This window comes from Phycodurus eques, chromosome 12, assembly GCF_024500275.1.
Source record: "Phycodurus eques isolate BA_2022a chromosome 12, UOR_Pequ_1.1, whole genome shotgun sequence".
In the NCBI taxonomy this organism is placed as follows: Eukaryota; Metazoa; Chordata; class Actinopteri; order Syngnathiformes; family Syngnathidae; genus Phycodurus; species Phycodurus eques.
In genome coordinates, this window is record NC_084536.1 from 4,478,212 (window position 1) to 4,493,715 (window position 15,504).

Here is a 15,504-nt window from a genome sequence, read left to right on the forward strand (position 1 = left end):
TAAAATCAATCCATCTGTGTAGGTAAAGATACGCTCAGCTATTGTATAGTGTTTTATATACGGTATATATTATATGTATTCATTTAAAAAAAAATTTTAAAGCAAGGGTTTTTCAGGATTTTTGAAGTGGTCAGCAGCCCTGTATCCCAACAGAATAGAGCCACCCCCGGACTAAGCAGTGTCCACATTCAGAATCAAAACAAGAGCAATCTGTTCTAAACTGCCCTCGACACCGAGTAGAAAGTGGAGCTAACATTTGCGATTGACGCACTTTGCTGCTGTAGCTGAATTGTCTCTATTCGTCGGGCATTATGAATGTTGGTACCGTTTCACTAGTTACTTGGCGTTTTTGTAAATTTACAAAAGCTACAGGAAATAGAAAACCAAGCAAGTCAGGTTATATATGTCACAGAATCCCAAAAAAAAAAAAAAAAATGGACGGCGGCCCCCACGCCAAAGTTTGGACACCCCTGATTTAACACCTCAACCAGCAATTCGCTTTGAGAGATCTATCCTCCATTTTTGTGTGTTTCAATTGAGGTACATACACTGTGAGTTTTATTATCCCTTTTTTATTCTCTCACAGTCATGGGTTTAAGCTTGTACGTTGCTACATTATGCCGACTGTTTTCACTTTGGGCTGAGCACAGCGGATGTTGTGTACCGCGTTGCCATAGTAACTGTCTCTTCCAGACAGGAACTGCCTCCATCAGCCTCAGCAGGTTCCCATGGTGCTGACTGTCGTGTAACTGAACTTGCACATGGAGGGTCCCATGGCCGTGACGTCCTCCTCGTTGTCCCTCAGCCCGCGCCGTCGGCGTCGGCAACGGCTCGGGGCGGTGCAGCAGGCGAACGTAGCGAGCAGAGCCTTCCGGAAACGGGTGTTCATGAAGCAGTAGATGATGGGGTTGACGCAGGCGGAGGTGTAGCTCAGCAAATGAATGAAAGCAATGGGCGCGCCCGAGAGGGCTTTGTTGGCCGAAGCGTTGTCGAAAGCCCGCCACGTGTTGGCGCAGTACAGCGGCATCCAGCACAGAAAGAAGAGGACCACGATCACCACCAGCATGCGGATGACTCGCTTCTTGGCCTCGAGCTTGGCCTCCGATGTGTTGCTGCGCGGCCGGTCTGCTTTGGGCGTCTTGGCCGAGGCGGACCTGGCAGACATTTCCAGCGAGTAGGGACGCTGAACGTTGACGTAGCAGCCGTCGCCGTCGTCGCTGCCGCACGACGCTGTTGAAGTCAAGCCATTCTTCACGTCTGTATCGGAAAGCCAAGAAAGAGAATTCAACTAGCCGGGGATACTATCGTCATCTTGTGAGGGATGTTAAAGTCAACCTTGCAGAATCTAGAAATTCCGTTCTTTGAGTCAGAGTGTCGCAAAAGTTAATGAGACCAAAGAAAAGACCTTTTTTTTTTATGTCTTTATGAATGTCTTCTCTGATGAAAAATAAACTCCGATATTTATGGCCTCATTATAAAATAGCACTGCGTAAACTCTCTGCTTTCTGCACTGTGTACATATGAATGTGTGTTTTGTAAATATGCTAGTCAAAAAAGCAGCACAACAAAAGATGCAGCAATGGACACACCATGCAAAAAAAAACTATTTGGTTTGCTTATCCACTGTACTCTGGACATTTTCAGCGTCGCGTTTCACATCGCTGACTTTCATTCACCTTACTCAGAGCAGGGTAAGGAGTACAGAAAATGGATGGTTCTACATTCTGGTTTCAAGACTCAACGAGACACAGGTGGGGCGCAGAGCTGACGAGAAACAGGCAGGAGCAATAATCAGATGAGAGACGGAGAATAGAGACAAACATAACCAAAAGGGGGATTTAATCAAATAATTCAGCAGCACCACACCAGCGGAACTATAAGATGATAATTGACAGCCTGTCCTGTTTTCCGACAACACCGAACAACAAGTTTTTTATTCCGTGCTCGAAAACAAGCAGCCATTATTGCATTTCTTTATCATAACACAATAATGCAAATGTTTGGAATGTCTCCATTCTTTCATTCTACAGTTGCCCTGGTTACCACCAAGGCCCCACAGTGCGAAAACATATTTGATTATGTTTGCCAGTGACTAAGACCACTCGACGAGACTAAATTGTACACTGCCCCGCAGCATGGTGACTATTTTTTATTCATACCACAGTGCTCAGATGAAACATTTTGAAATTAATTTGTAGTGAAGTGCAGTTCTGTTAACCATCTCTAACGGGGGAAGTGGCACATTTTTGTCACATGAAATATTTGATTGGAGACTGTGGAATGTCCAAAGTCTCTCACAACTTTAATCTGTGACTTTTGCTGTTGTTGGGTGATAATAAAATCAAAAAGGTGTAATGATGACCATTCATTTTTTGTTTTTGGAACGTGGGAGGAAAATTGGGGAGAATTGTAATGAACATAAAACCTGAAATAGTACTTGCTGCACCATGGGAACAACATGGATTTTTACCAAGCAGATGCTAATGTACACTAAATAGCATGGAGCTGAAAAAAATAAAAGGCAGACTCGCATGAAAATGACCCGCAGAACATCAAAAACAAGGCTTGCAAAAAGGGCAGATTTGAAATCCAGGTAAAAGGACATGAAATATGATTTAAAAACATACTGTAATTTTTTTTTTTTTTAAATGAGGCAAGGGGATCTTTAAACTATTTTAGTTTCATGATCCAATATTCAGTTCTCTGCGTGCACATGTGAATGATGCAAAAATGTTACCCAAGACATTGTTGTACAGTTAAAGCTTTTAGGGCGTGTCCGTCTTTGGAGGCTCCACATTTACTTCCATATAAGTACACAAAACACACTTAATGGATTATTAAATTTGCCTCATGTTCCATTAATGTCCTATAAAATCTCCTGGGAACGTTTTATCCCTTTTATGGGATTTCCACTTTTTTAGTCATTTTTTAAATATGTGCTCATCTCTTTTTCAGACAACTTTTTTTTTCCATGTGAGGCCAAGCAGATGGCGACGTCCATGCCGGCAGCTGCCAGCCAATCCCATCCTCTGACATCCTCTTCTCGTCTACTTTCGATCCCAGACCCCCTTGTAAGTACACTGACAGTTACATGTGGTACCTCATCACCCGCGGCACATAACAGTGATGTTGCTTCTCAAATCATTACGGTCACGATTGCAATCACCTCGACAAAACAAATCATGCGAGAGATTGCGGAACAAAATTTGATCCAATATAAAAGCATCCGGCTTTCCAAAGATAATTTTGCACAGCCACTGTCGCCGAGGTACTCGTGTAACAATGTGTTTATTATTTTGGTTGTAGGTCGCAATGGCATCCAACTGATTAAAATTAACAAGATATTAAAAGCACATCTGAAGGTTTGTAGCCAGTGCGTGATCTATATCATCCCCCACAAAATTGCCTCTATGTGTTCTTTGTTTTCTTATTTTCTTTATTATTTTTGTATACTCATTACTGTTTGCCAAATGACCTTGGGGGAAAATAACTTTGTATCGTATGTATTCAAGCGATTTGGCGTGTCCTCACCTGTAGAGTCTTTTTTGTGTCCCATCTCAAACTGGATCCCTCTGTAAAGCTCCCTGGAGATGAGGCCATAGGCCACACTCATCACCACCCCAGGAATGGCAAACAGCAAAAGCAGCAGCAAAACGTACCTGAAGACACGGGAGGGTGATCAATTTTCACAAATACACCAGAGTGCACGCAGGTCCCCTCCAAACTGTTAGTAGCCAGCGTGCATTCTATGGGAGGTGAGAATTGGATTGGATGTGACGCTGACTGATTTGTGAACGTGGATCATTTACGCTCCAGTGAACGAATACATTCGAGGCACCTCCAAACCCTCCATCCATCCATCCATTTTCTGAGCCGCTTCTCCTCACGAGGGTCGCGGGCGTGCTGGAGCCTATCCCAGCTGTCATCGGGCAGGAGGGTGGGTACACCCAGAACTGGTTGCCAGCCAATCGCAGGGCATTCGCACTCACAGTCATGCCTACGGGCAATTTAGAGTCTCCAATTAATGCATGTTTTTGGGATGTGGGAGGAAACCGGAGTGCCCGGAGAAAACCCACGCAGGCCCGGGGAGAACATGCAAACTCCACACAGGCGGGGCCGGGGATTGAACCAGGGTCCTCAGAAGTGTGAGGCTGACGCTCTAACCAGTCGTCCACCGTGCCGCCCACCTCCGAACCATATTGATAAAAATGTTATCTGCTGCAAAGTGAAAGCCTTATATTGACCTGTTTTTTGGGGTCCCCCCCCTTGTCAAATCCAAACAAAGACGGCAGTCAGACATGAAATAAGTACCCAGGTTTATTTTTCAATCACAGGACCTTCAGTTTAAAATTCTTGTGTTGCTTTTCTGTATTATGTGTACTTTTGGACTTTAAAATATTTTGCAGCCATTCTTGCCTTCTTGCTTTTATTCCACGAAAATGTAGTTGTACTCACAAGCAAGATATCTAACTACTATAATGAAGTTTTGATTGGTATTTACATACTACAAACTACTACTGCATATCATCTTTTTCTTTCAGAGTTTTGTGGTTACTTATACACATTCGCGTACTTTCTAAAATATGAATGGTCTTACTTACACAATGCTGATTACTTAATTACATATGCGCTTGCTTATTATCAACATAGTTAAGTTCTTACTGACTAGTTCTAACTGACTAGTAAAGGTTATTCGTGATCTTACTCATGAATATACTTTTTATCCAAACTTATCGACATAGTTATCAGTAGTTCATATGCTACGCTTGATATGGCGCAACAAAGCAGTTTTGCGGGTTTTGCAGCCAGACTCACCAGGACTGCTCGGCCAAGGCGTCGCGCCACTTGCGACGACACTGGTGGGCGGTGGTGTTGCCGGGGCTCGGAAAGGAGTCCAGATGACTGACCACCGGGTACGGGATCATGACGACCACCGCCATCAGCCACGTCGCGGCAATTACCCGGTAAGCGTGGGAACGGGTCTGCCAAACACGGGACTTCAGGGGGTTACAGATGGCGCTGTAGCGCTCAATTGCTATGGCGACCAGGCTGAACGTGGAGATGCTGACCGATATACCTGTCGGAAGACATAATCTTATAAGTCATATCTGCAATCCAAAGGAGAACAAAAGCTGTGACGCGGCGGTGTGTTTACAAAAACATATGCGAGGCGGAGAGGATGCGTATCTGTGGAAGAGGAAATCACGTTGGCCTCAGACACTGATCCCATCTGCCTCGTCCTCCCCTGACAAAGCCTGACGGGAAATTACTCTTTACCTCTCTTATTCACGGATCTTCGAAATGCAAACTGCGAATGTTTGTTTGTTTGTGTGTGTGTGAGTCAGTCAGGTGAAGTGCGTTGTCAGACCTGACTCTCCCTCAGAAAACTCAAAAAGTTACAAATCCTTCAATGCAGTTCAGCTGCCGCCAACGGTTTTCTCGTGGGACGAGACTGACGAGGCTACTGCGTGACCTTAACGTGCTTTTTCTTGAGCCGCTCGTGTGTTGCCCCGACAGTGTGTTTTGTGTCATTGCCATGCTGGATGACGCATCCAAGAATTTTACCTTCACCGAGGACATGTTTGCCATGTGGGACTGTGGCAAACGACTTAACTCCGAGGATCATTGGGACACACCAACACCTCCACCAGAGAAAATGGAGTTCATTTCTTAAACTATCAACTTCAGCAGGGGATCAAATAATATTTTTTTTCCCACTGTAATGAGTGTAAACTTACAGTAGTTTCACATTTTAGATGTGTGCGTTTTGTTTACGCTACAGTTTCCAAATATGCATCCAAACTGGGAATGAGTTAAGCGTGTGTAATATGGTTGTGTTTTTTTTTTTTTTAAATCATCTTTTCCTGTCTCTTCTCACCCATGAGGTAGGATACTATCTTGCACATGATGGCGCCAAAGATGAAGTCCTTGAGGATGCTGGGAATGAGCGTGAATGGCATGCAGAAGACGGCCATCATTAGGTCGCTGATGGCCAGCGACAGCAGGAAGGTGTTGGTGACGGTGCGCATGCGCTTGTTGAGCGTCAGCACCACGATGATCAGCAGGTTCCCGAACACGCTCAGGAAGAAGATGAAGGAGTAGAGCAGGATCCTCAGCGTGTGGTTGTCATCTAAAACACACGAAGGAACAAATATGGGTTTGACATTATCGTGACAATTGATTGACGTGCACTTCTACTATGCAGTTGCAATTTCTAAACTGTTAAACTGTTAACGGAAAGTGGAAATAAAACAAGTTTTTGCAAAAGTTGACTCGATCAACAAGGATGTGGTGTTCGTTAAGATTGAGAGGTAATTACCCCCTCATGGATTGATTCTCAGGTGCTGATTTGTTCTCTCAAAATTGTTCCTCGAGGGCCGTAGCAGCCATGCACGCAAACGCTGAATAATGGCACCATTTTGCAAATAATATGTGAAATGCAGATGGCTTGCTTATTAAAAAAGCATCCAGGTCAAGGTGTGAGAACACCTCAGCATGAGAAAATGTTCACTGCCTCCAGCTCACAGGAGTTGGTTTACAAAATACACGTCGAATGATCAAACGTCACGACACAGAGTTTCAGAAATGTTCGTCATGAGGCTTCGTGATAGATTGAGTCGCTCGCTACTGCTCAACCGTCCCATCATGCTCCAGGATTTGCCTCTTTGACATTCACTTTCCATTTCTAATCTCATCTAATGAGATCCAATAAAAGGACTGAATCAAAAATTCAGCCTATTAATAAGTGAAAGGGACGAACGGCCGGAAAATGTGTTGCCGATCTGTACCCCCCCTCTCGTGTGCTCCAGCAGTATGAAAAATGTGCAGGCAGGCGATTGGATATAAGAACATGTACCTTCATTAGGGTCTGTCTCCGCCATACTGAACAGAATATGCTGCCCGGGCTTCTGCCTAATCGAAGCCAATTAGCTTCCCTGTGTTGATAACTCTCTCAGCACATTTACATTCACAGGTGGCTCAGGAAACCCTTAATAGCTCTTCTGCTCAAAGATGGTAGAATAAATCACTTTTTTTTTTTTATCTGCTGCATTCACTGGCACAATTTGTCTTTTTTTCTTTTTCTTTTTTTCCTAAATATAATAACGGACGACAAGAGCAAGGCTGTTTGCATCATAATGATGTTGGCGTGTAGCCCACGTTTGACTTTGATTCCCCAGATGAACAAGCTGCTGTTCAATTGAAGCACACAGTGCATGTGTTCATTCCGAGTAGAATGTGTTCACTAGTGCCTGTGTGTTTTTTCAGCATTTGCCGAACATATAATAGCGTTACTGCGGTTCCAACACACTCAGTGTCTATTATTGTGGTTGTACTTTTCATTGGTGAATAACGGCACTCATATTGGGCTGAACAAGTTTCACCAAAATATTCCGAATATTTCCCTGTAATGCTTACTTATAAATGCATCAGATTGTCCACGTGCACTTCATTAAGTGGCACACGTGATGATCTCATATCGGTACTTTGATTGGGAATCACAATCATCTAGCGGTTAGCACGTCTGCCCCGCAGTTCTGAGGCTGTGGCTTCAAATCTCGGGTCCGGCTCACCTGTGACCGTTGAGGACAAATACTAGAAGATATGGATAGATGGGACAATACTCTCAAGAATCCAATGTTTTCTGACTGACATCAAAGTGTCAAACCCTTCATTCAAACCTTTTCGTTTTTTCATTCAAACGATACTGATATGCGATTGACTGGTGACCCCACCTCTCGCACGAGGTCATTTGGGATTGGCCCCAGTGAGCCACAACACACACACAAGGATGAGCTTTATTTGATTGTTTTGATTTACCAATGACCCGTCACTAGAGAAAACACTCAACGACATCTACTTTTTTTTTTTTCATAATCTAAACCGAGACTAATCGTCGACAGAGGCTTTTATTAGACCCACCGTTAACTGGTGGCTCACTTCATAATAGAGTTCATTGTCTGGCCCTGAATATTTCACATTTAATCTGCTTTTCTCATTCAACAAATCTGACATTTTATGAACTGTGAATTATTTTCTCTCCCCGCCTTTCTAATATCTATGCGGCCCGACGCTTTCTATTCCGGTTGGCTCTCGTGTCACCGTTCCCATCAGGGAAAAGAATCCGCCCTTGCTGCTGTAAGGCCGAGGTATTGGTAAATGTCACCGCGAGTGTCTTATCCGCCGCTGTAAATGTCACCTCAGCTGTGTCACTAAGCTCAAGTGCAATCCACAACAGTTATTTCACAGAAGGTGCTGAAAACCTCTTCCAGAGGACAGACTGCTAAACAATGACCCTTCTTGTACTGTTTCTAATAGAAAACAACAGTTACACTTGAGCTCCAACACAGGAGATGTAGCGAATATCCTGCCTTTACAAAGGTAATAAAGATCAGTTTTTATTCATTTAACATGTAAATATAGCTCGTCCCTGACGCGCTTGTGTGTCAGTCGCGACGTATCACTTCAACATAGTTCCTTGACATCAAATTACTCCACAGTCGGCCTATTTATTATTGGCTTCTTGTGGCATCTTAAGGCGTTTCAGGGAAGGAAAAAAAAAAAAAAAACACAGCAAAGAAAATGCAAATTGGTGAGTTTTTCAACAAATAGCTGGGGACAGATTCCACAAGGGAAAAAAAACAGGAATAGTAATTTTGTGAAAAGTGAGTGAAGTGATGAATATGCGTGGGATTACTGTACAGTTGCCATGAGGAAACGTAAACCTCCATAAAATCACACATACTGTTCACACTCTCGAAACATTTGATTTTTTATTTTGAATTTTAAAAATTGTAAATAAGCGACACTATGCGCTTTTCGTCATTAGAAACAATAGCTAATTATTAAGCAAGACCTTAAGAAAGCAATACAATTTTATGATTATTGTGTAATAGTGGCGGCACGCTATTAATTTGACCATTTCTTACCGATTATCCTCATTTTAATCAAAAAAAAACAATATTTGACACTTTAAACTTTTAATGTTTTATCAAATATATTTTGCTAGATGAATAGAAATAACATGAACATTAACAACAAATCTCAATCAAAAGTGTGCACATGCACACGTTGTTAGCCTAGCATTGCTAGCACCCTGCCTCTCGCTCGCCCTTAAAGGGGCAGCGCACAAAGCAGAGCACGTTTCATACAAATCCAGTATTTATAATAAATACAAATTCTAACTGTAACAACAACCACTCGAAATGTTCTCGGTAAACCGTTTTGTCCCCGGATCTCGTGTTGTGACTGGTTGGTGTCAACTCTCGTTTGCGTCACAACAAAAAGATGCACAGGTGATAGTGACACAGGAACTTGCATGAATTTTTCCAATTGTGGCTTTTGCAGTGAGCGGTGTGAAAGTGAGTTTTTGTGCACGCCATTTCGTTACCCCCGCCCTCATCGGCCAGGTAATGCCCTCCTGTTGATGCGTGATGAATTGCAATCAGCCCTCATCCTGGGTAGCTCATCAACATTTTCATTGACTCGCTAAACACCTTCTCACTCGTCTGCACTCAACAAGACAGCGATCCAGCCAAGCCAGTTCAATTGCTGTATGCATGACTGTCGGAGTGTGAAATGATGTTCATTGTGTCTGTTGGCTGTGTGCCTTCAAAGCACCTGCACCCTCCCCACCCGTTTTGTTCAAACGCAATATTTTGACTCTCGGGTTTGCTAAATACAGCAGCCAAAATATTAGAAACAGCTCTCAGTACGATAAAGTACAGTACTTTTATACAACCAGCACATGTTGCCGCACAGTACAACATGACCCACTAAATTCCCTGATAACAAACGCGAGACATCTTTTTAAATGTGCTCCGTGACCTCCTGTTGGTGATTGGATGCAAGCCGCTCAGCTTTGACAGATCCGGAGATGAAGCACATGCGCCAGAATAGCAATCTTGACTGCACCTTGCCTCGGTAAACTCCGTAAATGCAGACCACGTGTTTAATGGACTAAGACAAGAGGTGGAGTGAGAGGTTAATGGTGGTTGGTCGGCGGTACGTCATTTGAGGGGTGAGTGCGGGCGCGGTGTTGCCGGCCGGCAGCTGTGTTGGGTCTGATATTCTCTTGGCTTCTCTTATGCAGGCACAGCCTGGTGCCAGACAGAAAGCTGAGGTCTTTATTTCATGTTACATACGCACTGGATATACACTCATATGAGGACCACCTCCACAATCAAGTGACAGCCATTAAAAGAGCTGCGTCACGCGAACAAACAAACAAAAAAAATGTATTTCCAAAGACGGCTCTGTTTTTATAGGCGCTGTCGCGATTCATCGATATGAGCATAGTCAATTTATCATAAAAGGTTGAACAAAATAACATTTTAGCTTGCAAAGAGAATGGTGCGGAGGCCGATGCCTGAGCTGGCTATGAAGCACTCGCACTATTCAAAGCAATCCAATCCTGTCCAACGTGATTTGTTACACACTTCAAATGTACATTCATGACTGTATTGTCTTTGAACTGTATATATTCATGTTAAACAAACAAACAAAAATCCTTCTCTCACTATTCTGGTATGTAGCAAATAGAAATAATTTTGGTAATCCTGATTGACCGAAAACAGGAAAGGTTTAGTCAGATTTTTGGTCAGACAGTCAGGAAAAAAAAAAAAGCATAATGTGCCTTTTTACACAGTCATGGCAACAACAAAAAATACACGATTATATTATGATTATACGTGCAGCGCACCAAAGTGCTGTACAGAGCAATAAATAAATAACACAAAGGAAAAAGAAGTTCACAAAGGTAGGTTAATAAATTGAATTTAAAGACAGAAATGTCAGTCATAAAAGGATCAATAAAATCCGTGTGAGGAAAAAATAAACAACTCAGCATCTCATTGGATGGCAAAGGCCGAAGAGAAGAGATGCATTTTAAGGAGTGATTTTAAAAACAGGCAAAGAGGTGATGTGTCTCATGGGCTAAGGCAAGTTGTTCCACAATTTTGGAGCTGCAGCAGCAAAAGGAACGCTCCACTCTGGCATTCGTTTTGGCACAGTCAAGAGCGGTTAACCAGCTGACCTGACAGAACGTTTGGGCTCATATCGGTGAAGAAGCTCAGAGAGGCAACGCGGGCCGAGAGCATTTCATGATTTAAAAGCAAATCAAAAGAATTTGCAAGCTAAGACGTGCACCGGCTATTCGTACCATCTGCAGGCGATTAATAGAAGACGCACTGAGCCCATTCCAGAAGTGCAGCCGGGTCGCGACGATGGCACGCACTAATGTTTCAAAAGTGCTGCCGTGAAAGAATTCGCTTGACTTTGGCCTCAAGTGATAAATTTCAGATCCGAATCCAACTTGACGCTTAGATCTAACATGCCGTTCCCAGCTGGGCCACCAAAAACCATCAACTCTGTTTTGTTGTCAGTACAACCCCAAAATTTCAGAGCCAGCCAGGCCTTCATATCATCGCCATATTTGAGCAATGGAGTAGAACAATATCCATTACTCTTTTTTTTTAAGAGACACATAAATTTGCCTGTCGCCCATATGAAAACTGGAACGAAATTCCAGGTTTCCATATTAGGGAGCCAAGTGGAAGTAAATTTAGTCATGGGAAAAGAAAAGGAGCACTTTGAACTGAGCCCTGTATTAACTGGAAACTTGAACTTGCTTGTAGAGCTGAGATTGACAGGCGGCTTTTATAGAATGCATTCGGCCCCTCGCGCACCCTCAAATGAGACATTCTATAGGGAGCGGGAGCGAAAGAAGACGGGCGGGTAAAGAGCCCGTGTGACAGGCTTGAGAATGGCATCGGGAGATCGAAACAGCATGACGCGCTGATTAGAAAATGCCTTGTCTTTGTCGACACCCCTCATGAAGATACTTCATTCTGTGCAGTGACACGCTCACACACAAGCGCTTCGTCAGAAAACAATTAAGGAGGGCCAGTTAAAGAGGGGGATCAAAATAGCGCCATTTGCTTGATGAAGGAGCAGAGATACGGAAGATGCGCCATTTTGTCTGTCTTGAGTCTTCGAGCAAACATGCGTCACAAGACTTTGCTTTATGGCGTTTGGAAACCTATGGCCGTTATCGCCCATTTGATTTGACCAAAAAAGGAAGAAGAAGAATAAAACCACATACTGTAAGGCGTATATTTAAGGACCTGTCGACATTGGCACTTATTACATAGTTGTGGAATTAAAAATGATGTCTGCAGAAAACAAAATCCCTCGTTAGCCTTGTTTTCTGATGAAATGTTTGATTTTCAGCCAGATTTTGGCGCGTCCAAATTTTGGACACTTCAGCCTGTCAGGGCCTGACATAATAAGTGCAGAAGGCGAGGGCATTTCCTCATTGATGACCTGTTCTTTGGTGTAATTTTTGCCTATATTGAAAGATGTTTCTTTTTAGACAATAACATTTGAAAACAGTGATCGTGAAAAAAATTGATAGGCTTGTTTTTTTTTTTTGAAATATTCCTCACTGAAATGTCTCCATCCCTGTTAGTTTGACCATTGCATCCTTCTTTTTTTTTCATCCCTTTTACTATGTCCCTTGGGGAACCTGCAAGCTGAACTGACCCCTGATAAGAAAAAGGTGCAAAACCCCAGAATGCACGAGGCATGGTGACCATGTCACAGTCCAGATGTGAGGTCAGCTGATCAGCTAAATCCCCGCTCAGCAGCCAGGTTTCATTTGCACTCTTAAGCCTCGTGCCACTGCAGCGGCTACATTTAGGACTGCAAAATAATGGAATTGCCTATCGCATCATATTGAATTATTTGAGACCGTGTGGGGCTACGGTTCTTCGGCATCTCACTCATATGTATTTTCAGTCCATTTAGGGGGGTGTTGAAGAAGCCCTAAAATGAATCTCAGCACCCCTAAAATTTGAGAGATGATTTACTGTTTTTTTTTGGTTTTTTTTGATGTGATGTGAATGATTTGAACTGCGTATGGGATCAACTTTGCACATCAGCAGCAATTTCCTTTTGAAGGCGTGACGTCACAGTGGCGCGTTGTCTTTCTTGACATGAAACCCGCAATGTGTTTTCTCACCCTTTGGCCGCACGCCTCTGGGTGCGAGCGCCGCGGAGATGTTGCCGCAGCTCCGGTTGGACGGGTCCGCGCTCCCGTCCTGCGCCGCGAGAACGCGCGCCCCCGCGCACTCTGCCGACGTGTCGTTTGGCGCGAACGAATCCATAATTCTTCGATCGACTCGCCACTTATTGGCAAAAAAAAAAAAAAAAAAAAAGTTATTTGCTCTCAAATTCCCAAGTGCTACCGCGCGCACTTGCATCCATAACCGTAGATCTTTCCGAGTTATTACATGAAGAAGACGACGAAGAAGAAAAGTAGCTTTCTTTTGCAGCTGCTCGTCTCTCTGTGCACCGAAGAAGAAGAAAAAGGGAGAGCCTGGCAAACTGCTACGTTGTCACCAAGTGAGTCTCGCGCAGGGTGAGAAACGTTGGATACTTATAGAGTGAGGGAGTGAGAGAGACACAGAGACAGAGAGAGAGAGAGAGAGAGAGAGAGAGAGAGAGAGAGAGGTAAAGGTCATCGTTTGGGTTCCATATATTTTGCAAAGGAATTCCAATAATGTTTGTTTGTGCGTGCTCCAATGTATGTTTGTTTGATAGGCTGCCTCTCTGTGGCCACGGTCACTAACTGCTCAGCCTTGGAAAGTGGGAGTTTAGTAGGTCTGCCCCGCAGTTCTGAGGTTCTGGGTTGGAATCCCCGCACCGGCTCTCCTGTGTGAAGTTTTTTCATCCTCTCCTGGCGTCCTCACTCAGTCTGAAAACACGCGTGTTAGGTTTATTGAAGACTTTGAAATTCAAGATGTCAAAGTCAAGACTCGCAGGCCCATCGCTTTTATTAGAGGTGTAACAGTACACTGTTTCCGATTCAGACGATCCGATACGGTACAGAGGTGTAACCAGTGGCGGTCCGAGCTTGACTTGGATGACACCCTGTGCAACCCCCCCCCCACACACACACACACACACACCCAGATTACACCTTGTATTGGGTTTAAAATTCCTAAACAAGCAAGAATACGGCAACAGCAAACAATAATTACAATTAAGGGAACCAACTGAGAATTCAAAACATATCTTTCATTGCACAAATTGGAACCTTATTGCAATAATTTTGGCTTTGTTTACCAGCATCCCTGCTTTTTTATGTAAAGGAGTGTATTATGAAATTATAATAAGTATATATATTTCCAAAAGAATAGTTGCTATCTGGCCTTCGTCGATGTCCCCCTTACTCCACTATTGCAGTTCTGCCCCCATCCTGCATCTCTCCACAAGGGGGCGCAAATTGCCCATACAAACGTGAATGATTGATTCACGTTTGACATAACGCAGTAGAAAACAATTTCACTTGTTTGTTTGTTCATTTTTTGGGGGGGGGGCACATGGGCAGCCCCAGCAAACCCACCCTGTGCAACTAAACATAATGTGCATGCCAAAAACCGCCGTCGGGAGAACCAAGTTCCCACGCAGAATACTACTTTCAAATTACTCATTTGGCATTGAAGTTATTCTGTTTTTTTTTTAATTATTATTTTGATGTATTATTCATGACAGTGAATAAGTTCTTGTATGGCAGTTGACATTTTCAAAAGTTGTGACCCATCTTCCTCTTTTTTTTTTTTTTTTTTTTTTTAAACGACTATAGTTGCTTTTATTCCTATTGTGTTCTACTCCAAAAGACTATGAAGACGTTTGGTGATGTAAGCATCCCTGGCAGCTGGGGGTCAACGACATGTCCACTTGCTTCAGTGTGTCCAGTTTCATCTGCAGGCTACCAACAAATGCGCATACTGGCCCTGACCTCGCTGAGGTTCTGCGCTGTTGTGATATAACAGCATTAATGTCACTGTGCTTCCTGCTTTGGGGATGCATGCTCAGGCAATCAGTTTTATTGACTGAACAAAAGAGCGTTCTGTTTCATACCTTCATTATTGACATCTCGATTCAGCAATTAAATAGGTTCGATTTGGATCTTTTCTTTTTGTTGAGCGTTTGATCTTTGTTTGGGGATTTAGGATACAGTGGCGGCTCTGAAGTAAAACAATCTTCTCCTTTACGCTGGTTTGACTTGCAAGTTGTTCTCATTTCCAAACTATTTTTCCCGTAGGAAATAATTTCGGGTGAATTAATTTGTTTCTTTCAAACTGTCATTATCATAAAACATGAATTTACTGTGTGTCAGATGTCTTAAGTCACATTTTAACATGATTAACTGTATCTAAACTATATAGAGACGTTAACCACCTAACAATAAAAGTAGAATAGAGTAAAACGATTCATATTTTGCAGAGGGAACAGAAAGGTTTTAGCAGAGTGGTACTTTCACCTGTTGGCCTTTATTGCTGAAAATGATCATTGTGTCGTGTAGAGCATGTGCACTTAAATTTCCGCCTGCTTGTTATTAGGAACGTGTTTAAGAAATGTTAAATGATGCCTAATTAAATGTATTGCTTGTATTGTATATTGCAGCATTTTCTCTTCTATTGTCACGCTTGTCCTTTAAGC

At 43.1% G+C, this 15,504-nt stretch overlaps 1 protein-coding gene across 1 annotated transcript; it reads right to left on the minus strand.

Moving 5' to 3' along the window:
* Window positions 1-450: 450 nt before the first annotated feature.
* On the minus strand, window positions 451-13,388 carry cckbrb (cholecystokinin B receptor b). Its single transcript, XM_061691893.1, has 5 exons — window positions 13,019-13,388; window positions 5,879-6,130; window positions 4,816-5,077; window positions 3,532-3,659; window positions 451-1,257 (listed from the first exon to the last, which is right to left on the minus strand). Exons 1-5 carry the CDS (start codon window positions 13,257-13,259, stop codon window positions 716-718), a joined length of 1,425 nt encoding a protein of 474 aa, XP_061547877.1. The 5' UTR covers window positions 13,260-13,388; the 3' UTR covers window positions 451-715.
* Window positions 13,389-15,504: the final 2,116 nt, after the last annotated feature.